At 35.9% G+C, this 23,450-nt stretch overlaps 1 protein-coding gene across 10 annotated transcripts in view; it reads left to right on the top strand.

Annotated features, from left to right (window-relative positions):
* RNF180 (ring finger protein 180) overlaps window positions 1-23,450 on the top strand; it is a 302,738-nt gene that overhangs the window by 56,764 nt on the left and 222,524 nt on the right. For 9 of the 10 annotated variants that reach the window (XR_014262246.1, XR_014262247.1, XM_082457254.1 and 6 more), the window contains 2 exons: window positions 506-1,465; window positions 4,309-4,344. Coding sequence is in view for 8 of the 10 variants with exons in the window: in XM_082457254.1 (XP_082313380.1) it covers window positions 506-1,465; window positions 4,309-4,344 (996 nt within the window). In the remaining 2 variants the exon portion in view is untranslated. The remainder of the gene's footprint in view (window positions 1-505; window positions 1,466-4,308; window positions 4,345-23,450) is intronic. The other variant, XM_082457249.1, reaches the window with a different exon arrangement.

Genomic DNA, 23,450 nt, shown 5'->3' with positions numbered 1-23,450 from the left:
AAAAAGGCAGGAAGAGCTTTATTCTGTTGGTTGGGTAAAGTTCCCTCCCACAGTGCTTGGTATGCAAGAAGTGTATCAAAACAGACACTTTTCTGTGAGATTTTACTTGCAAATTAAGCTCTGTAGACTGATTTGCTTCCTGGTTCCATAGTGTATTTTTCTTTTCATTAGTTCACACTGTATCCATATTCAGCCTATTGTTTAAGAGACTCTTTTAGAATTCTGAGGAGTATCGTTTAGATGGGTGTGATGTGCAATATATTATCATTCCAGACCTTTGGAGCTTCTTATCTCTATTTATTGGAAGGCTTGTTTCCATCTAGTAGACTGTTCTGTCTACTAATCAGAAAACAATGCTGGCCTTTTCTGTGGCATAGAAAACTTTCATGTGGTCGGCTTTAAAAAACAAACAAACAAACAGTAAAACCACAAACAAAAAAACAGTTCACATTCTCTTTGGTTACTTTACAAAGAAAGAATTTTTATTTTCCTTTATTACCTGTAGGCCCAGTGGACAGTTGGAAAACTGAATTGCCCTTTCTGTGGGGCCCGTTTAGGGGGCTTTAATTTTGTCAGCACTCCAAAATGTTCCTGTGGCCAGCTTGCAGCTGTACATCTCTCCAAAAGCCGGACCGATTATCAGCCAACACGGTCAGGCCGACTAATGAGACCCTCGCTGAAATACTTGTCACATCCTAGAGTTCAGTCAGGTTGTGACAAGGAAACTCTGCTGACAGGTGGCACCTCCAAAAACAGAAATCACGGGCTTTTAAACATGGCCCAAAATAATAATGGTCCTGGAAGATTAACGGAAGCACTCTGCCTGGAGGTACGGTCAACATATTTCAAGATGAAGAACGAAAAATTGCTCTTCAAAGCATCAGATCCAAAATATCAGCTTTTTGTTCCGCAGCTTGTGACCGGCAGATGCACTAGGAGAGCTTTTCATAGAAAATCACATAGCTTGGATCTGAACATCAGTGAGAAACTGACTTTATTACCCACTTTATATGAAATCCATAGTAAGACTACTGTGTATCCCAGGCTAAATGAAACGCAGCCTGTTGACCTTTCAGGCTTGCCTTTAGAATCAAGTAAAAATAACCGTTCCTTTCAGATTTCATCCAGTTTTGATCCTAATATGCTGCTGCAAAGATTTTCAGTGGCTCCCCGTGAGACCCAGACACAAAGAGGAGGAGAATTTCAGTGTGGTCTAGAAGCTTCTGCAGTGTACTCTGGCCATGCTAGTTCTAACAACCTGACTTTCCTGATGGACATGCCCTCAGCTGGGAGGAGCACACTGGAGGCCCCAGACCAGGAAGAGCACCTCTCTACTCTGGACTTCCTGCACTCAGGCAGTTTTTCATTGGGTGCCATTAATCAGAGGCTCAGTAAGAGAGAAAAGAGCAAGCTGAAGAATCTGAGACGGAAACAACGAAGGCATGAAAGATGGCTGCAGAAGCAGGTAATTTTTGAAAGAGTTTACTAAAAATTCTGTATTACAAATGTCAGACTTTGGGGAGAGGAGCTAACTTTGAATTACCTGTATTATAAAAACTTGATTTGAGTGATTTTTGAAATGACATTTCTCCCAAGTGAAGTTAATGATCATGTAGCTCTATTATAACTGACATGTATAACCATGCCTGTGTTTACACATGTTCAGAAAATGCCCTTTTGTGAAGTTTTTCCCAATTTTGCTAATATTTTATAGGAACATTCATCTCATGATATTGAGACTAGGTTGTCATACACATTTTAAATATATTCATGTTAGGATTGTTTTGCAGTGCTGTTTTTTCAGGTTAAATTGAAACAGAAATGTTTCCCTAAGTAAATCCAATATAGTGACAAATTCATTCACTTTCATTATATTTAGTTTAAATGGATATTTTCAAGGAGCCCTGTTTAATTATGTACCCACATGAGCCAGATATGGTTAACTGTGCTAAATTGTGAAAATTATCTAAAGGATAATTGACCCTTACTGTAATTTTATAGGAGAGGGTGTTTCTCTGTGGTTTGAACTCCTGTACCTGTAATGATACATTCAGGGGTGGGGTGTGTGAAGGAAACCAATATTAGGCACTGAGGAAAACAATTAAAGCCAGTGGATGAGGTGCTTATGAAAATTTAGAAGTTTGAGGACCAGCTTATTTCTGTATAAACTAGTTTTGCAAATTGCTTTCATTATTTGGTCATAATAGATAGCAGTCCTTATTAATTAGTATATTGAATATTAACAGTGTCCTCAGAGCTAAAATACAGAAAGCAACAACTTTACATAATAGTTCACTCTTATTTAAGCAAACTCATTATTGTTTATGATTCTAGCCATGGACTGAATAAAATAAAATTACTGCATTAAATGCCTCAATCATGTTAGGTATTTTTCATCTTTTGGTTAGATAGTATAAGTAATTGTTTTTATATTTTTGACTGGTTTCTGACAAAAGCATTTCAATTTGGTTTCTTTGCAAGTGATGGTGTAATGTGACATCAAAGCATATACTGTAGGATGTAAAAAAGAATATGTTTTAGCACCATTATAATATACTTTATAGTTTAACTTATCAAAGCTGTAAAATTCAAAAATTTTATTGAAAATTTGACTTAAACCTAGATAAATTGGAGATGATCATATGTTAAGTGAACAGAACAAATACCTTAAAAACAATGTGGAGGGTTCTAAAATAATTCTCTTAACAAATAGAGATTTCAAAGAAGTAAGAAAATTATACTTGTTCTGTGCTGTAAATATGCAAATAACATTTTTACAATTTTCAAAATATGTATAATTCTTAGGCTAGATACTTCTGAAAACCTCAGTTATATTTTTAATCATTTTCTAGCATAGGAACACTCTTTTTCACACAGTTTAAAGCAAAGTAAGACCAAAATTAATGGTCTTTTTTTTTTTTTTGATAAGGTTGCTTTTATTCATTCACACACATGTGATTTAACCAATCTGCTTAGCTAATTGATCGAAGTGAATGAGTCTTAGTCAGACCTGTGACAGGTCAATACAGGAATGATATGGTGGGATCCTAATAGGTTTGGTTGCTTGCACAGGAGCTACAGGCAAACAAATGCCCAATGTGTCCTTAGCAAAGAAAATCTAAAAACAGGTAGCAGCATAGAAATGACATGAATTCGCAGTGTGAGTACACACTGTGGTTTGAGTCAGAAGGAAGAAGAATTTTTAATAGTTTTACTAATTCAAGGAAAAGGATAAATCCTAGGAAGAGTTGATATTTGAGAAAAATTAATGGCTTAGCTATTCAGCTCGTTTAATGTTTAATAAAGATTAGTTGATTCTAAAACAGATATCAGATATCTGTTTTGTATATCATGCCTTTGGGTAATGACTTCAAAACAGATCCTGCCCCTTTTTTAATGAGAAAGATATGTATACAAGATGTAAATAAAAAGTTACCTATTATTAATGGTAATTTTTTAAAGTTTAAAATAATTGGTTGGAATATCTAGATTTCTGACTTTCATTTGACATTTAAAATTTTTTTGTGTGTAAACTAGACATCTTTCTGTGGCAGATACCATGGTAGAAAATGTTAATGATGCTACAAAAAGTTACTTAAATTTTTGAAGCTTAGGGATGTAAATGAGATTATAGTTAAAGCAGAAACTACAGCCAGTTTTCAGTGTTTTTGTTCAGCAAATGTTAGTTGAGCATCTACTTTGGGGGAAGAGTGCTGAGCAAACCCTTTTTTTATTCAACACAGTCTTTTTGGTTTTGGTTTTCTTTTTTAATTGTCATGCAATAAAGTTGATTTATTCTTGGCATACAGCTCTATGATTTAAACATATGTATAGATTCATATAACAACCCCCACAGTGGGGGTCCAGAACAGTTCCATCAGCCCCACCCCAAATTTCCCTTGTGACTTTATAATTGTGCCATGATTATATCTTTATAATCACACCCTTGTCCCATCCCTAATTCCTAAAGACCACTGATCTGTTCTCCATTACTTTAGTTTGTCTTTTTGATAATTTTATAAAATAATAATGTAATGTTATAAAATTAGAACATATAGTGTATAATGTTTCGAGACTGGCTTCTTTTACTCAGCATAATTACCTGTGAGATTCATCCAAGTTGTTGCATATATCTCTAGTTTGTTATTTTTATCCCTTAATAGTATTCCATTGTATGAATGCACCACAGTTTATCCATTTACTTGTTGAGCAGAGGTAGGTTATTCCAGGTTTTGGCAATTATGAATAGAGCTGTTATAAACATTCATGTACAGGTTTTTGTGTGAACCTAAGCTTTCATTTCTCTAGGGTAAATGTCCAGGAGTGGGATTGCTGGATCATATGGTAAGTAACTGTCAAATTGTTTTTCTGAATGGCTATACTATTTTGCATTCCAAGCAGCAATGTATGAGAGTTCCTTTTGCAGTGTATCCTCACGAACACCTGGTACTCTTAAAATTTTGACATTAATAGATACATAGTGGTATCACATTCTGGTTTTAGTTTGCATTTCCCTAATGACATTTCCCTAATGATGTTCAACATTTTTCAAGTGCTTATTTTGCCATTTATATATATTGTTTAGTGAAGTATCTTTTCAGATCTTTTAGTCATTTTCTTAATTGGGTTGTGTTCTTTGTGTTGAATTTTGAAAGTTCTTTATGTACTTTGGATGTAAGTCCTTCATTGAGTATGTGATTTGTAAAGATTTTCTCCCAGTCTGTAGCTTGTCCTTTTATTGTCTCAGAAAAAAAATTTTTTTCCTATAGAGGAAACATATTTAATTTTGATGAAGTCCAGTTTCTCAAATTTATTTTTAATGGATCATGCTTTTGGTTTCCTATCTAAGAACTCTTTGCCTAACCCTAGGTTATGAAAATTTTCTCCTATGGTTTCTTATAGAAGTTATATAGTTCTAAGTTTTATATTGAGAATTATGACTCATTTTGAGTTTTTTTTTTAAATAAGGTGTGTGATTTAGGTTGAGGTCCCTTGTTTTGCATAGAGATGCTTGATTGTTCCAGAACTATTTGTTGAAAACACTGTCCTTTCTCCGTTGAAATGCTTTTGCAGCTTTGTCAGAATCAACTGGCTCTATATGTGTGGTCTTTTTCTGGACTCTCTCTTCTGTTCAGTCTATTTTTGTGTCTCTCCCTTTGCCAATAGTCCTCTTTCTTGTTTATTGTAGCTTTATACTAAGTCATTAAAATAGGGTACTGTGATCCCTCCAACTTTATTTTTCATTTTCAAAATTGTTTTATTCTAGTTCCTTTGCCTTTCCATATAAAATTTAGAATCAACCTTTTTATCTTTACAAAAAATAGATCAACTTGGGGAGAACCAAAATCTTTACTGTGTTTATTTTTCCAGTCCATGAACATGATATGTCTCTCCTTTTATTTAGGTCTTTGATTTCTTTCATCAGTATTTTGCAATTTTTAGCATTCAGAACGTGTGCATATACTGTTAGATTTATACCTAAGTATTTATTTTGTGTGTTATTGTTAATTTAAAAAATTGTTTTCATTTATAATTGTATTTCTCTAGTTTACAGAAACCTAATTGATTTTTGTTTTGACTTTATATTTTGTGCTGTTGATAGTACAGATCTTTGACATCTCTTGTCAGATTTATCCCTAAGTATTTATATTTTTATACTGTTGGTGAATAGTATTATTTTATTAAATCTTAATTTCCATTTGTTCATTAATAATATATAGAAATACAATTGATTTTTGGTATTAATCTTATATCTTACAACCTTTCTAATTTTACCTATCAGGAATAGCAGGGTTTTTGTAGATTTCACTGGGTTTTCTACTTAGATGATCATGTCTGCAAATAAAAACAGTCTTTTTTTCTTCCTTTCCAATTTGATTATTTATTTTTTTGTGTTATTGATTGAGCTAGAACATCTAGTACAGTGTTGAGTACAAGTGATGAGAGCAGGTATCCTTGTCTTTTTCCTGTTGTTAGGAGGAAAGCACTCAGTCTTTCACCATTAAGTATTATGTTAGGTATGGGTTTTAGATAGATGCCCTTTATCAGGTTGAGGAAGTTTTCTTCTATTCCTAGTTTGCTGAAAGTTTTATCATGAATGGATGTTGAATTTTGTCAAATGCTTTTTCTGTATCAATTGATATGATTATGTGTTTTTAATGTGAATATTAAGTGATTATCAAATATTGAGCCAGTGTTTCATTCCCACAGTAAATACTTTGTTATGTTGTATTTTTCTTTCTGTATATTGCTGGATACTACTTGCTAATATTTTTTGAGAGTTTTTTTGGTTTCTTTGTTTTTTTGCCTCTGTACATGAAGGATATTATTCTGAAGCTTACTCTATTTTTGTACAGTCTTTTTCTGATTTGATATCGTGGTAGTGCTGGCCTTATAAAATGAGTTAAGAATTGTTCTTTCCTGTTGTGTTTTATGGAAAATATTGTGAAGAATTAATATTACTTTTTCTTAAATATTTGGTAATGAAACTACCTGGGCCTGGAGGTTTTGAGGGTGGGGGTGGGTGAAGGAGGTGAATTTAACTATGAATTCAATTTCTTTAATGTTTGTAGGACAATTCAGGTTATCTATTTCATGTTGGATAATTTTGGTAGTTGTTTTCCAAGAATTATCTAAGTTGTTGAAAATATGTGTGTAGAATGTTCATAGTATTCCCTTATTATCCCTTTAATGTCCGTTGGGTCTGTAATGATATCCCCTTTTCAATCCTGATAATAGCAATTTGGGTCTCGTCTCTCCTTCTCTCCCCTCCCCTCCCCTCCCCTCCCCTCTTGCTTTTAGTTTTGCTAGAGGTTTATCAATTTTACTGGTCTTTTCAAAGAACCAGCTTTTGATTTCAATTATTTTTTTCTATTATTTTTTGTTTTCAAAGTCATTGATTTCTGGTCTTACTTTTATTACTGACTTCCTTCTGCTTGCTTTGACTTTATTTTCCTTTCTCTTATAAAATATTTTTTATGGGAGAAACTTAAGTTTTTGATTGGAAATACTTTTTTATCTCATCTAAGCATTTATTGCTATAAATTTCCCTTTAGTTACTGCATGAGCTACAACCCATGACTTTTATGTTGTGTTTTTAATTCAGTTCAAACTGTTTTCTAATTTCCTTTGAGACTTTTGTTGGCCCACGTAGTTTGTCTAAGTGGCTAGTATAATCATGCAAAGACTGAAATATTAGCATTATGAGGAAATATAAAAACTTCATCCTGTGGAAGGGTATTTCTTCCTCTGGATTGAGAGAATGTAAAGCTGCAACTAGTATAGCTGTATAATATTTTAAAATAATTCTATTTAAACATTTTGTTTGTTCTGCTGTGTTGACATTTCTTAACCTTGCACTTATTTAATATGAATAAAAGAAAATGTCTCTTTAAAACGCACAGGAAACTATTGTGAAAAGAGTTTACCTTACATTTCTGTGGCATGTTGTGCATGAAAATATAAAATAATTGACAAAGTATCATGGTTTTTAATAAATCAATGAACCATCTACAATGATTATATTACATTGTTCTGAGTTAACTAAATGAGTTAAGACTACTTGTATTATTACGAGGGTGTGATTTAGGCACTGGGGAGAATAGAGGTCAATAAATTATATTAAAGACCTACTTATTTGTGTTTACCTAGAGAAGATATACATTTTCCACAAAGGCATTAAGTTTCATTTTCCTGGATTTGCACATAGTGATAATTTTTCACAGATTTTGAAGGAGTCCACTTAATCTTTTATCACTTGATTCATCAGGTTGAAATCATACACAAATCATATTCTAAATATATTTTTGGTTATCTTTTTAAAATAAAATTTTTGTGCTTCTGAATTATAATAGTAATTCACATATTGAACAGTTATCCCCATTTGTTCTGTTTCTAAAGAAGAAAATTAATGGTTTATTGACATAAAAAGCTTCAGTAATGAAAATAACTAAAATTTTAATTAGATGACACATTTTACTATAATTTTCCATTGTGTGTGTATATATATATACACACAGACAAACATCCCCCCCCCACACACAATTCTTTATCTGTTCACCTCTTGATGGACACTTAGGTTGCTTTCATATCTTGGCTGTAGTATATATGCTGCTGTGAAGATTGGGGTGTCTGTATCTTTTTGAATTAGTGTTTTTGTTTTCTCCAGATATGTACCCAAGAATGGAATTGCTGGTTCATATGGTAGTTTTATTTTTAGTTTTTTGAGAAACCTCCATACTGTTTTCCATGGTGCCTGCACCAATTTTCATTCCCAGCAGCAGTGTACCAAGGGTTCCCTTTAATCCACATCCTTGCTAACATGTGTTATTTATGGTTATTTTTTGATGATAGCCATTCTGACAGGTGTGAGGTGATATCTCATTGTGGTTTTGATTTGTCTGATGATTAGTAATGTTGAGCATCTTTTCATGTGCCTGTTGGTCATCTGTATATCTTCTTTGGAAAAATGTCTATTCAGGTCTTCTGCCCATTTTTTGATAGGGTAGTTTGGTTTTTTGATATTGAGTTACATGAGCTGTTTATATATTTTGGATATTAACCCCTTATTGGTCATATCATTTGTAAATATGTTTTTCCTATTCAGTAGATTGTCTTTTCTTTTTTTTTTATGGTTTCTTTTGCTGTGCAAAAGCTTTTAAGTTTAATTAGGCCCTGTTTATTTTTGCTTTTATTTCTTTTGCCTTAGGAGACTGATCCCTCAGAATGTTACAATTTGTGTCAAAGAGTATTCTGCCTATGTTCTTTTCTAGAAGTTTTGTAGTTTAAGGTCATACATTTAGGTCTTTAATCCATTTTGAGTTTAATTTTGTATATGATGTGAGAAAATGTTCTAATTTCATTCTTTTACATGGATCAGTCCAGTTTTCCCAGCACCACTTATTGAAGAGACTGTCTTTTCTCTATTGTATATTCTTGCATCCTTTGTTGTAGATTAATTGACCATAGGTGCATGGGTTTATTTCTGGGCTCTGTATTCTGTTCTATTGATCTATGTGTCTTTTTTTGTTCCAGTACCATTCTGTTTTGATTACTGTAGCTTTATAGTATTGTCTGAAATCAGCTTTGTTCTTTTTTTCCTCAAGATTGCTCTGGCAATTTGAGGTCTTTTGACATGGAACCTTTTGAGGTTCCATATAAATTTTAGGATTACTTGTTCTAGTTCTGTGAAAAATGTCATGGGTATTTTGTTAGGGATTGCATTAAATCAGTAGATTGCCTTGGGTAGTGTGGTAATTTTAATAATATTATTTCTTCCAATCCATGAACATGGGATCTTTCCAGTTATTTGTATCATCCTCAATTTCTTTCTTCAGTGTTGCATGGTTTTCAGACTACAGGTCTTTCACCTCCTTGGTTAACTTTATTCCTAGGAATTTTATTCTTTTTGATGAAAATTTAAATAAAATTGTTTTCTTGCTTTCTCTCTCTGATAGTTCATTATTTGTGTATAGAAAAGAACAGATTTCTATATATTAATCTTGTATTCTACAACTTTACTGAATTCATTTATTAGTTCTTGTAGTTTTTGATGGAGACATTAGGATTTTCTGTATATACTACCATGTGATCTGCAAATAGTGACAGTTTTACTTCTCCCCTTCTGATTTGGATGCCTTTTCTTTTTTTTTTTTCTTGCCTGATTGCTTTGGCTAGAACGTCCAATACTATGTTAAAAAGGAGCAGTGAGAGTGAGCATCCTTGTCTTGTTCCTGATTTTAGAAGAAAAGCTTTTAGCTTTTTACTGTTGAATATGATGTTAGCTGTTGGTTTGTAATAAATGGCCTTTATTATGTTGAAATATGTTCCCTGTATACCTACTTTGATGAGAGTTTTTATCATGAATGGATGTTGTCAAATGCTTTTTCTGCATTTATTGAGATGATCATGTGACTTTTATCCTTCATTTTGTTAATGTGATGTGTCACATTGACTGATTTCTGGGTATTGAACCATCCTTGCACTCCTGGAATAAATCCCACTTGATCATGGTTTTTAATCCTTTTTATGTATCATTGAATTTGGTTTATCAGTATTTTGCTGAAGATTTTACATCTGTATTCATCAGAGATAAAGGCCTCTAATTTTGTTTTTTTTTTGTAGTTTTTTTGTCTGGTTTTGATATCAGGGTAATTATGGCCTTATAGAATGAATTTGGGAGTGTTCCCTCCTCTTCAGTTTTTTGGAATAGTTTGAGAAAGATAGTTATTAGCTTTTACTTATATGTTTGCTAGAATTCCCCTGTAAAGCTATCTGGTTCTAGACTTTTGTTTGCTGGGAGTTTTTTTTTTTTTAATTACAAATTCAGTTCCACTACTAGTGATTGGTCTGTTCTGATTGTCTGTTTCTTCTTGATTCAGTCTTTGTAGGTTGCATGTTTCTAGAAACGTGTCCGTTTCTTCTAGGTGTTCCAGTTTGTTGGCATATAACTGTTTGTAGTATTCTCTTATGATTTTTTGTGTCTCTGTCATATTGGATGTTATTTGTCCTTTTTCATGTCTTATTTTGTTTATTTGGGTCCTCTTTTTTATTGTTGTTGATGAGACTGTCTAAAGGCTTATCAACTTTATGTTTTCAAAAAAACAGCTCTTGGTTTCATTGATTTTTCTTCTTTTTTGCCTCTATTTTATTTATATCCTTGCTAATCTCTGTTATTTCCTTCTTTCTGCTGACCTTATACTTTGTTTATACTTCTTTTTCTAATTACTTTAGATGGTAGGTTAGGTTGTTTAATTGAGATTTTTCTCATTTCTTGAAGTAGACCTATATCACTATAAGCTTCCCTCTTAGAACTGCTTTTGCTGCATGCCATGGATTTTGGAAGGTTGCGGGGTTTTTTTCATTTGTCTCGAGGTATTTTCTGATTTTCTCTTTGATTTATCATTGACCCATTTTATTTTTTAGTAGCATTTTGTTTAGTCTCCATGTATTTTTGTGTTTTTACCATTTTTCTTCCTGCAGTTAATTTCTGGTTTCATTCTGTGTTGCCAGAAAAAATACTTGGTATAGTTTATATCCTCTTAAATTTGTTGAGACTTCTTTGTGGCCAAGCGTGTGATATATCCTGGAGAATGTTCCATTTGCACTTGAAAAGAATGTGTTTTCTGCTGTTTTTGGTTGAAATGTCCTATAGATATCTGTTAAGCCCAACTGGTCTAATGTGTCTTTTAGGACTACTTTTCCCGTATTGATTTTCTGTCTGAATGATCTCTCCAGTTATGTAAGTGGGTGGTTAAAGTCTCCTACTATTATTGTATTATTGTCAGTTTCTCTCTTTATGTCTGTTAATATTTGCTTTATATATGTAGATGCTCCTATTTTAGGTATGTATATGTTAGTGAGTTTTATATACAGTTCTTGTATTGATTCCTTTATCATTGTATAAAGCCCTTCTTTTTGTTATAGACTTTGTTTTACTGTCTACTTTGTCTGATATGAGTATTGCTACCCCAGCATTCCTGTTTCTATTTACATGAAATATCTTTTTCCAGCCTCTCACTTTCAGACTATATGTGTGTTGAGCTCTGAAGTGAGTCTCTTGTAGTCAGCAGATAGATGGCTCTTGTTATTTTTAACCAGTCAGCCCTCTCTGTGTCTTTTGATTACAGCATTTAGTCCACTGACATTTACAGTGATTTTTAATATGTAGGTACTTACTGCCATTTTGTTACTTGTCTTCTGGTAGCTTTTGTAGTTCTTCTCTGTTCTTCTTTTAGTCTCTTCCCTTGTGGTTTAATTATTTTTTAGTGGTATGCTTATGTTCCTTTCTATCTGGTTTTTGAGTTTTTATTGTAGGTTTTTGATCTGTGGTTATCTTGGGGTTCATATGTGTTGACTTACATTTATATTTATTTTTTAAAACTGGTTGTCATTTAAGGTAAAACACATTCTAAAAGGTCTACATTTTTCACTCCCCTCCCCCACATTTTGGGTTTTTTTAACATCTTTATTGGAGTATAATTGCTTTATAATGGTGTGTTGGTTTCTGATTTATAACAAACTGAATCAGTTATACATATACATATGTCCCCATATCTCTTCCCTCTTGCATCTCCCACCCTCCCTATCCCACCCCTCTAGGTGGTCACAAAGCACTGAGCTGATCTCCCTGTGCCATGCAACTGCTTCCCACTAGCTATCTATTTTATGTTTGGTAGTGTATATATGTCCATGCCACTCTCACACTTTGTCCCTTCTTACCCTTCCCCCTCCCCATGTCCTCAAGTCCATTATCTAGTAGGTCTGCGTCTTTATTGCTGTCTTGCCCCTAGATTCTTCTGACCATTCTTTTTTTCTTTTTTTTAGATTCCATATATATGTGTTAGCATACAGTATTTGTTTTTCTCTTTCTGACTTACGTCACTCTGTATGAGTCTCTAGGTCCATCCACCTCACTACAAATAACTCAGTTTCGTTCCTTTTTATGGCTGAGTAATATTCCATTGTATATATGTGCCACATCTTCTTTTATCCATTCATCTGTTGATGGACACTTACGTTGCTTCCATGTCCTGGCTATTGTAAATAGAGCTTCAGTGAACACTTTGGTACATGACTCTTTTTGAATTATAGTTTTCTCAGGGTATATGCCCAGTAGTGGGATTGCTGGGTCGTATGGTAGTTCTATTTATAGTTTTTTAAGGAACCTCCATACTGTTCTCCATAGTGGCTGTATCAATTTACATTCCCGCCAACAGTGCAAGAGGGTTCCCTTTTCTCCACACCTTCTCCAGCATTTATTGTTTCTAGATTTTTTGATGATGGCCATTCTGACCGGTGTGAGATGATATCTCATTGTAGTTTTGATTTGCATTTCTCTAATGATTAATGATGTTGAGCATTCTTTCATGTGTTTGTTGGCAAACTGTATATCTTCTGTGGAGAAATGTCTATTTAGATTTTCTGGCCATTTTTGGAATGGGTTCTTTGTTTTTTTGATATTGAGCTGCCTGAATTGCTTGTATGTTTTGGAGATTAATCTTTTGTCAGTTGCTTCACTGGCAAATATTTTCTCCCATTCTGAGGGTTGTTTTTTCGTCCTGTTTATGGTTTCCTTTGCTGTGCAAAAGCTTTTAAGTTTCATTAGGTCCCATTTGTTTACTTTTGTTTTTATTTCCATTCCTCTAGGAGGTGGGTCAAAAAGGATCTTGCTGTGATTTACGTCATACACTGTTCTGCCTATGTTTTCCTCTAAGAGGTTGATGGTGTCTGGCCTTACATTTAGGTCTTTAATCCATTTTGAGTTTATTTTTGTGTATGATGTTAGGGAGTGTTCTAATTTCATTCTTTTACATGTAGCTGTCCAGTTCTACCAGCACCACTTATTGAAGAGGCTGTCTTTTCTCCACTGTATATACTTGCCTCCTTTATCAAAGATAAGGTGACCATAAGTGCGTGGTTTTATCTCTGGGCTTTCTATGCTGTTCCATTGATCTATATTTCTGTTTTTGTGCCAGTACCATACTGTCTTGATTACTGTAGCTTTGTAGTATAGTCTGAAGTCAGGGAGCCTGATTCCTCCAACTCCGTTTTTCTTTCTCAAGATTGCTTTGGCTGTTCAGGGTCTTTTGTGTTTTCATACAAATTGTGAAATGTTTTGTTCTAGTTCTGTGAAAAATGCCATTGGTAATTTGATAGGGATTGTATTGAATCTGTAGATTGCTTTGGATAGTAGAGTCATTTTCACAGTGTTGATTCTTCCAATCCAAGAACATGGTATATCTCTCCATCTCTTGGTATCATCTTTAATTTCTTTCATCAGTGTCTTATAGTTTTCTGCATACACGTCTTTTGTCTCCTTAAGTAGGTTTATTCATAGATATTTTATTCTTTTTGTTGCAGTGGTAAATGGGAGTGTTTCCTTAATTTCACTTTCAGATTTTTCATCATTAGTGTATAGGAATGCAAGAGATTTCTGTGCATTAATTTTGTATCCTGCTACTTTACCAAATTCATTGATTAGCTCTAGTAGTTTTCTGGTAACATCTTTAGGGTTCTCTATGTATAGTATCATGTCATCTGCAAACAGTGACAGCTTTACTTCTTCTTTTCCGATTTGGATTCCTTTTATTTCTTTGTCTTCTCTGATTGCTGTGGCTAACACTTCCAAAACTATGTTGAATAATAGTGGTGAGAGTGGGCAACCTTGTCTTGTTCCTGATCTTAGTGAATGGTTTCAGTTTTTCACCATTGAGGATGATGCTGGCTGTGGGTTTGTCATATATGGCCTTTATTATGTTGAAGAAAGTTCCCTCTATTCCTACTTTCTGGAGGGTTTTTTATCATAAATGGGTGTTGAATTTTGTCGAAAGCTTTCTCTGCATCTATTGAGATGATCATATGGTTTTTCTCCTTCAATTTGTTAATATGGTGTATCACGTTGATTGATTTGTGTATATTGAAGAATCCTTGCATTCCTGGGATAAACCCCACTTGATCATGGTGTGTGATCCTTTTAATGTGCTGTTGGATTCTGTTTGCTAGTATTTTGTTGAGGATTTGTGCATCTATGTTCATCAGTGATATTGGCCTGTAGTTTTCTTTCTTTGTGACATCTTTGTCTGGTTTTGATATCAGCGTGATGGTGGCCTCATAGAATGAGTTTGGGAGTGTTCCTCCCTCTGCTATATTTTGGAAGAGTTTGAGAAGGATAGGTGTTAGCTCTTCTCTAAACGTTTGATAGAATTCGCTCGTGAAGCCATCTGGTCCTGGGCTTTTGTTTGTTGGAAGATTTTTCATCACAGTTTCAATTTCAGGGCTTGTTATTTGTCTGTTTATATTTTCTGTTTCTTCCTGGTTCAGTCTCGGATGGTCATGCATTTCTAAGAATTTGTCCATTTCTTCCAGGTTGTCCATTTTATTGGCATAGAGTTGCTTGTAGTAATCTCTAATGATCCTTAGTATTCCTGCAGTGTCAGTTGTTTCTTCTCCTTTTTCGTTTCTAATTCTATTGATTTCAGTCTTCGTCCTTTTTTCTTGGTAAGTCTGGGTAATGGTTTACCAATTTTGTTTATCTTATCAAAGAACCAGCGTTTAGTTTTATTTATCTTTGCTATCGTTTCCTTCATTTCTTTTTCATTTAATTCTGATCTGATCATTATAATTTCTTTCCTTCTGCTAACTTTGGGGTTTTCTTGTTCTTCTTTCTCCTATTGCTTTAGGTGTAAGGTTAGGTTGTTTATTTCATATGTTTCTTGTTTCTTGAGGTAGGATTGTGTTGCTCTAAACTACCCTCTTTGAACTGCTTTTGCTTCATCCTATAGGTTTTGGGTCGTCGTGTCCCCATTGTCATTTGTTTCTAGGTATTTTATGATTTCCTCTTTGATTTCTTCAGTGATCACTTGGTTATTAAGTAGTGTATTGTTTAGCCTCCATGTGTTTGTATTTTTTACAGATCTTTTCCTGTAATTGATATCTAGTCTCATAGCGTTGTGGTTGGAAAAGATACTTGATACGATTTCAATTTTCTTAAATTTACCAAGGCTTGATTTGTGACCCAAGATATGATCTATCCTGGAGAATGTTCCATGAGCACTTGAGAAGAAAGTGTATTCTGTTGTTTTTGGATGGAATGTCCTATAAATATCAGTTAAGTCCATCTTGTTTAATGTATCATTTAAAACTTGTGTCTCCTTATTTATTTTCATTTTGGATGATCTGTCCATTGGTGAAAGTGGGGTGTTAAAGTACCCTACTATGATTGTGTTACTGTTGATTTCCACTTTTATGACTGTTAGTATTTGCCTTATGTATTGAGGTGCTCCTATGTTGGGTGCATAAATATTTACAATTGTTATATCTTCTTCTTGGATTGATCCCTTGTTCATTATGTAGTGTTCTTCTTTGTCTCTTGTAATAATCTTTGTTTTAAAGTCTATTTTGTCCGATGTGAGAATTGCTACTCCAGCTTTCTTTTGATTTCCATTTGCATGGCATATCTTTTTCCATCCCCTCACTTTCAGTCTGTATGTGTCCCTAGGTCTGAAGTGGGTTTCTTGTAGACAGCATATATACGGGTCTTGTTTTTGTATCCATTCAGCCAGTCTTTGTCTTTTGGTTGGAGCATTTAGTCCATTTACATTTAAAGTAATTGTTGATATGTATGTTCCTGTTACCATTTTCTTAATTGTTTTTGGGTTTGTTATTGTAGGTCTTTTCCTTCTCTTGTGTTTCCTGCCTAGAGAAGTTCCTGTAGCATTAGTTGTAAAGCTGATTTGGTGGTGCTGAATTCTCTTAGCTTTTGCTTGTTTGTAAAGCTTTTAATTTCTCCGTCAAATCTGAATGAGATCCTGCTGGGTAGAGTAATCTTGGTTGTAGGTTTTTCTCCTTCATCACTTTAAATATGTCCTGGCACTCCCTTCTGACTTGGACCATTTCTGCTGAAAGATCAGCTGTGAACCTTATGGGGATTCCCTTATGTGTCATTTGTTGTTTTTCCCTTGCTGCTTTTAATATTTGTTCTTTGTATTTAATTTTTGATAGTTTGATTAATATGGGTCTTGGTGTGTTTCTCCTTGGATTTATCCTGTATGGAACTCTCTATGTTTCCTGGACTTGATTAACTATTTCCTTTCCCATATTAGGGAAGTTTTTAACTATAATCTCTTCAAATATTTTCTCAGTCCTTTTCTTTTTCTTTTCTTCTTCTGGGACCCCTGTAATTCAAATATTGGTGCGTTTAATGTTGTCCCAGAGGTCTCTGAGACTGTCCTCAATTCTTTTCATTCTTTTTTCTTTATGCTGCTGTGCAGTAGTTATTTCCACTATTTTATCTTCCAGGTCACCTATCCGTTCCTCTGCCTCAGTTCTTCTGCTATTGATCCCTTCTAGAGAATTTTTAATTTCATTTATTGTGTTGTTCATTACTGTTTGTTTGCTTTTAGTTCTTCTAGGTCCTTGTTAAACATTTCTTGTATTTTCTCCATTCTGTTTCCAAGATTTTCGATTATCTTTACTATCATTATTCTGAATTCTTTTACAGGTAGACTGCCTATTTCCTCTTCATTTGTTAGGTCTGGTGGGTTTTTGCCTTGCTTCTTCATCTGCTGTGTGTTTCTCTGTCTTCTCATTTTGCTTAACTTACTGTGTTTGGGGTTTCCTTTTCGCAGGCTGCAGGTTCATTGTTTCTGTTGTTTTTGGTGTCTGCCCCAGTGGCTAAGGTTGGTTCAGTGTGTTGTGTAGGCTTCCTGGTGGAGGGGACTAGTGCCTGTTTTCTGGTGGATGAGGCTGGATATTGTCTTTCTGGTGGGCAGGTCCACGTCTGGTGGTGTGTTTTGGAGTGTCTGTGGCCTTATTATGATTTTAGGCAGCCTCTGTGTTAATGGATGGGGTTGTGTTCCTGTCTTGCTAGTTGTTTGTCATAGGGTGTCCTGCTCTGTAGCTTGCTGGTCATTGAGTGGAGCTGGGTCTTGACGATGAGATGGAGATCTCTGGGAGATTTTCGCCATTTGATATTACATGGAACTGGGAGGTCTCTTGTGGACCAGTGTCCTGAACTTGGCTCTCCCACCTCAGTGGCACAGCCATTATGCCTGTCCTCCACACTGCTCAGAATAAAAGGGAGAAAAAAAAGAAAGAAAGAAAGAAAGAAGAAGGTAAAATAAAATAAAATAAAGTTATTAAAATAAGAAATAACAAATAATTATTAAGAAAAATAATTTTTTTACATAATAAAAAAATAAAAAATAAAAATAAAAAACAGACAGAAACCCTAGGACAAATGGTAAAAGCAAAGCTATACAGACAGAAGCATACACATACACACTCACAAAAAGAGAAAAGGGGAAAAATATATATATATATCGTTGCTCCCAAAGTCCACCTCCTCAAATTGGGATGATTCGTTGTTTACTCAGGTATTCCACAGATACAGGTACATCAAGTTGATTGTGGAGATTTAATCCACTGCTCCTGAGGCTGCTGGGAGAAATTTCCCTTTCTCTTCTTTGTTCACACAGCTCCAGGGGTTCAGCTTTGGATTTGGACCCACCTCTGCGTGTAGGTCGCCTGAGGGCATCTGTTCTTCGCTCAGACTGGATGGGGTTAAAGGAGCAGCTGAGTCGGGGGCTCTGGCTTACTCAGGCCGGTGGGAGGGAGGGGTACGGATGCAGGGCCGGCCTGATGTTGCAGCAGCCTGAGGCACGCCGTGCGTTCTCCTGGGGAAGTTGTCCCTGGATCACGGGACCCTGGCAGTGGCGGGCTGCACAGGCTCCTGGGAGGGGAGGTGTGGAGAGTGACCTGTGGTTGCACACAGGTTTCTTGGTGGCTGCAGCAGCAGCCTTAGCGTTTCATGCCTGTCTCTGGTAGCCGCGGCTCACGCCTGTCTCTGGAGGTCGTTTAGGAGGGGCTCTTAATCCCCTCTCCTCGCGCACCAGGAAACAAAGAGAGAAGAAAAAGTCTTCTGTTTCTTCAGCAGCTCCAGACTTTTTCCCAGACTCCCTCCCAGCTAGCTGTGGCGCACTAGCCCCCATCAGGCTGTGTTCACGCAGCCAACCCCAGTCCTCTCCCTGCGATCCAACTGAAGCCCGAGCCTCAGCTCCCAGCCCCGACCCGGCCCGGCAGGTGAGCAGATAAGCCTCTCAGCCTGGTGACTGCCGGTCAGCACCGGTCCTCTGTGCGGGAATCTCTCCGCTTTGCCCTTTGCACCCCTGTTTCTGCGCTCTCCGTGGCTCCGAAGCTCCCCACCTCTGCCACCCGCAGTTGCCGCCCGTGAAGGGGCTTCCTAGTGTGTGGAAACCTTTCCTCCTTCACAGCTCCCTCCCACTGGTGCAGGTCCCATCCCTATTCTTTTTTTTTTTTTTTTTTAAACATCTTTATTGAAGTATAATTGCCTTACAATGGTGTGTTAGCTTCTGCTTTATAACAAAGTGAATCAGTTATACATATACAATATGTTCCCATTTCTCTTCCCTCTTGCATCTCCCTCCCTCCCACCCTCCCCATCCCACCCCTCTAGGTGGTCACAAAGCACAGAGCTGATCTCCCTGTGCTATGCGGCTGCTTCCCACTAGTTATCCATTTTACATTTGGTAGTGTATATATGTCCATGACACTCTCTTACCCTGTCACATCTCACCCCACCCCCTCCCCATATCCTCAAGTCCATTCTCTAGTAGGTCTGTGTCTTTATTCCCGTCTTGCCACTAGGTTCTTCATGGCCTTTTTTTTTTTTTTTCCTTAGATTCCGTATATATGTGTTAGCATACTGTATTTGTTTTTCTCTTTCTGACTTACTTCACTCTGTATGACACACTCTAACTCCATCCACCTCATTACAAATACCTCTATTTCATTTCTTTTTATGGCTGAGTAATATTCCATTGTATATATGTGCCACGTCTTCCTTATCCACTCATCTGTCGATGGACATTTAGGTTGCTTCCATGTCCTGGCTATTGTAAATAGAGCTGCAATGAACATTTTGGTACATGACTCTTTTTGACCTATGGTTTTCTCAGGGTATATGCCCAGTAGTGGGATTGCTGGGTCGTATGGTAGTTCTATTTGTAGTCTTTTAAGGAACCTCCATACTGTTCTCCATAGTGGCTGTATCAATTTACATTCCCACCAACAGTGCAAGAGAGTTCCCTTTCCTCCACACCCTCTCCAGCATTTATTGTTTCTAGATTTTTTGATGATGGCCATGCTGACCGGTGTGAGATGATATCTCATTGTAGTTTTGATTTGCATTTCTCTAATGATTAATGATGTTGAGCATTCTTTCATGTGTCTGTAGGCCATCTGTATATCTTCTTTGGAGAAATGTCTATTTAGGTCTTCTGCCCATTTTTGGATTGGGTTGTTCGTTTTTTTGTTATTGAGCTGCATGAGCTGCTTGTAAATCTTGGAGATTAATCCTTTGTCAGTTGCTTCATTTGCAAATATTTTCTCCCATTCTGAGGGTTGTCTTTTGGTCTTGTTTATGGTTTCCTTTGCTGTGCAAAAGCTTTTAAGTTTCGTTAGGTCCCATTTGTTTATTTGTCTTCTTATTTCCATTTCTCTGGGAGCTGGGTCAAAAAGAATCTTGCTGTGATGTATGTCATAGAGTGTTCTGCCTATGTTTTCCTCTAAGAGTTTGATAGTGTCTGCCCTTACACTTAGGTCTTTAATCCATTTTGAGTTTATTTTTGTGCATGGTGTCAGGGAGTGTTCTAATTTCATACTTTTACATGTACCTGTCCAATTTTGCCAGCACCACTTATTGAAGAGGCTGTCTTTTCTCCACTGTATATGCTTGCCTCCTTTATCAAAGATAAGGTGACCATATGTGTGTGGGTTTATCTCTGGGCTTTCTATCCTGTTCCATTGATCTATATTTCTGTTTTTGTGCCAGTACCAAACTGTCTTGATTACTGAAGCTTTGTAATATAGTCTGAAGTCAGGGAGCCTGATTCCCCCAGCTCCATTTTTCGTTCTCAAGATTGCTTTGGCTATTCGGGGTCTTTTGTGTTTCCATACAAATTGTGAAATTTTTTGTTCTAGTTCTGTGAAAAATGCCAGTGGTAGTTTGATAGGGATTGCATTGAATCTGTAGATTGCTTTGGGTAGTAGAGTCATTTTCACAATGTTGATTTTTCCAATCCAGGAACATGGTATATCTCTCCATCTATTTGTATCATCTTTAATTTCGTTCATCAGTGTCTTATAATTTTCTGCATACAGGTCTTTTGTTTCCTTAGGTAGGTTTATTCATAGATATTTTATTCTTTTTGTTGCAATGGTAAACGGGAGTGTTTTCTTAATTTCACTTTCATATTTTTCGTCATTAGTGTATAGAAATGCAAGAGATTTCTGTGCATTAATTTTGTATCCTGCTACTTTACCAAATTCATTGATTAGCTCTAGGAGTTTTCTGGTAGCATCTTTAGGATTCTCTATGTATAGTATCATGTCATCTGCAAATAGTGACAGCTTTACTTCTTCTTTTCTGATTTGGATTCCTTTTATTTCTTTTTCTTCTCTGATTGCGGTGGCTAACACTTCCAAAACTATGTTGAATAATAGTGGTGAGAGTGGGCAACCTTGTCTTGTTCCTGATCTTAGTGGAAATGGTTTCAATTTTTCACCATTGAGGACAATGTTGGCTGTGGGTTTGTCATATATGGCCTTTATTATGTTGAGGAAAGTTCCCTGTATGCCTACTTTCTGCAGGGCTTTTATCATAAATGGGTGTTGAATTTTGTCAAAAGCTTTCTCTGCATCTATTGAGATGATCATATGGTTTTTCTCCTTCAATTTGTTAATATGGTGTATCACATTGATTGATTTGCGTATGTTGAAGAATCCTTGCATTCCTGGGATAAACCCCACTTGATCATGGTGTATGATCCTTTTAATGTGCTGTTGGATTCTGTTTGCTAGTATTTTGTTGAGGATTTTTGCATCTATGTTCATCAGTGATATTGGCCTGTAGGTTTCTTTCTTTGTGACATCTTTGTCTGGTTTTGGTATCAGGGTGATGGTGGCCTCGTAGAATGAGTTTGGGAGTGTTCCTCCCTCTGCAATATTTTGGAAGAGTTTGAGAAGGATAGGTGTTAGCTCTTCTCTAAATGTTTGATAGAATTCGCCCGTGAAGCCATCTGGTCCTGGGCTTTTGTTTTTTGGAAGGTTTTTAATCACAGTTTCAATTTCAGTGCTTGTGATTGGTCTGTTCATATTTTCTATTTCTTCCTGGTTCAGTCTTGGCAGTTTGTGCATTTCTAAGAATCTGTCCATTTCTTCCAGGTTGTCCATTTTATTGGCATAGAGTTGCTTGTAGTAATCTCTCATGATCGTTTGTATTTCTGCAGTGTCAGTGGTTACTTCTCCTTTTTCATTTCTAATTCTATTGATTTGAGTCTTCTCCCTTTTTCTCTTGATGAGTCTGGCTAATGGTTTATCAATTTTGTTTATCGTCTCGAAGAACCAGCTCTTAGTTTCATTGATTTTTGCTATTGTTTCCTTCATTTCTGTTTCATTTATTTCTGACCTAATCTTTATGATTTCTTTCCTTCTGCTGGCTTTGGGGTTTTTTTGTTCTTCTTTCTCTAATTGCTTTAGGTGCAAGGTTATGTTGTTTATTCGAGATGTTTCCTGTTTTTTGAGGTAGGCTTGTATTGCTATAAACTTCCCTCTTAGCACTGATTTTGCTGCGTCCCATAGGTTTTGGGTCATTGTATCTCCATTGTCATTTGTTTCTAGGTATTTTTTGATTTCCCCTTTGATTTCTTCAGTGATCACTTGGTTATTAAGTAGTGTATTGTGTAGCCTCCATGTGTTTGTATTTTTTACAGATCTTTTCCCGTAATTGATATCTAGTCTCATAGCGTTGTGGTCGGAAAAGATACTTGATACGATTTCAATTTTCTTAAATTTACCAAGGCTTGATTTGTGACCCAAGATATGATCTATCCTGGAGAATGTTCCATGAGCACTTGAGAAAAATGTGTATTCTGTTGTTTTTGGGTGGAATGTCCTATAAATATCAATTAAGTCCATCTTGTTTAATGTATCATTTAAAGCTTGTGTTTCCTTATTTATTTTCATTTTGGATGATCTGTCCTTTGGTGAAAGTGGGGTGTTAAAGTCCCCTACTATGATTGTGTTGCTGTCGATTTCCCCTTTTATGGCTGATAGTATTTGCCTTATGTATTGAGGTGCTCCTATGTTGGGTGCATAAATATTTACAATTGTTATACCTTCCTCTTGGATCGATCCCTTGATCATTATATAGTGTCCTTCTTTGTCTCTTGTAATAGTCTTTATTTTAAAGTCTATTTTGTCTGATATGAGAATTGCTACTCCAGCTCTCTTTTGATTTCCATTTGCATGGAATATCTTTTTCCATCCCCTCACTTTCAGTCTGTATGTGTCTCTAGGTCTGAAGTGGGTCTCTTGTAGACAGCATATATATGGGTCTTGTTTTTGTATCCATTCAGCCAGCCTGTGTCTTTTGGTGGGAGCATTTAACCATTTACATTTAAGGTAATTATCGATATGTATGTTCCTATTCCCATTTTCTTACATGTTTTGGGTTTGTTATTGTATGTGTTTTCCTTCTCTTGTGTTTCTTGCCTAGAGAAGTTCCTTTAGCATTTGTTGTAAAGCTGGTTTGGTGGTGCTGAACTCTCTCAGCTTTTGCTTGTCTGTAAAGGTTTTAATTTCTCCATCACCATCCCTATTCTTTTGTCTCTGTTTTTTCCTTTTTCTTTCGCCCTACCCAGGTACATGGGGAGTTTCTTGCCTTTTGGGAAGTGTGAGGTCTTCTGCCAGCATTCAGTAGGTGTTCTGTAGGAGTTGTTCCACATGTAGATGTATTTCTGATGTATTTGTGGGGAGGAAGGTGATCTCTGCGTCTTAGTCTTCCGCCATCTTGAAGCTCCTCCCCTCACATTTTGTGTTTTTGATGTCCTATTTTATATCCTCATGTTTATCCCTTCACTGTTTATTTTAGT

This window comes from Balaenoptera physalus (assembly GCF_965194825.1).
Source record: "Balaenoptera physalus genome assembly, chromosome: 3".
NCBI lineage: Eukaryota > Metazoa > Chordata > Mammalia > Artiodactyla > Balaenopteridae > Balaenoptera > Balaenoptera physalus.
Note: the sequence above shows the minus strand (reverse complement) of the source record. Positions and strands in the feature narration are given on the sequence as shown.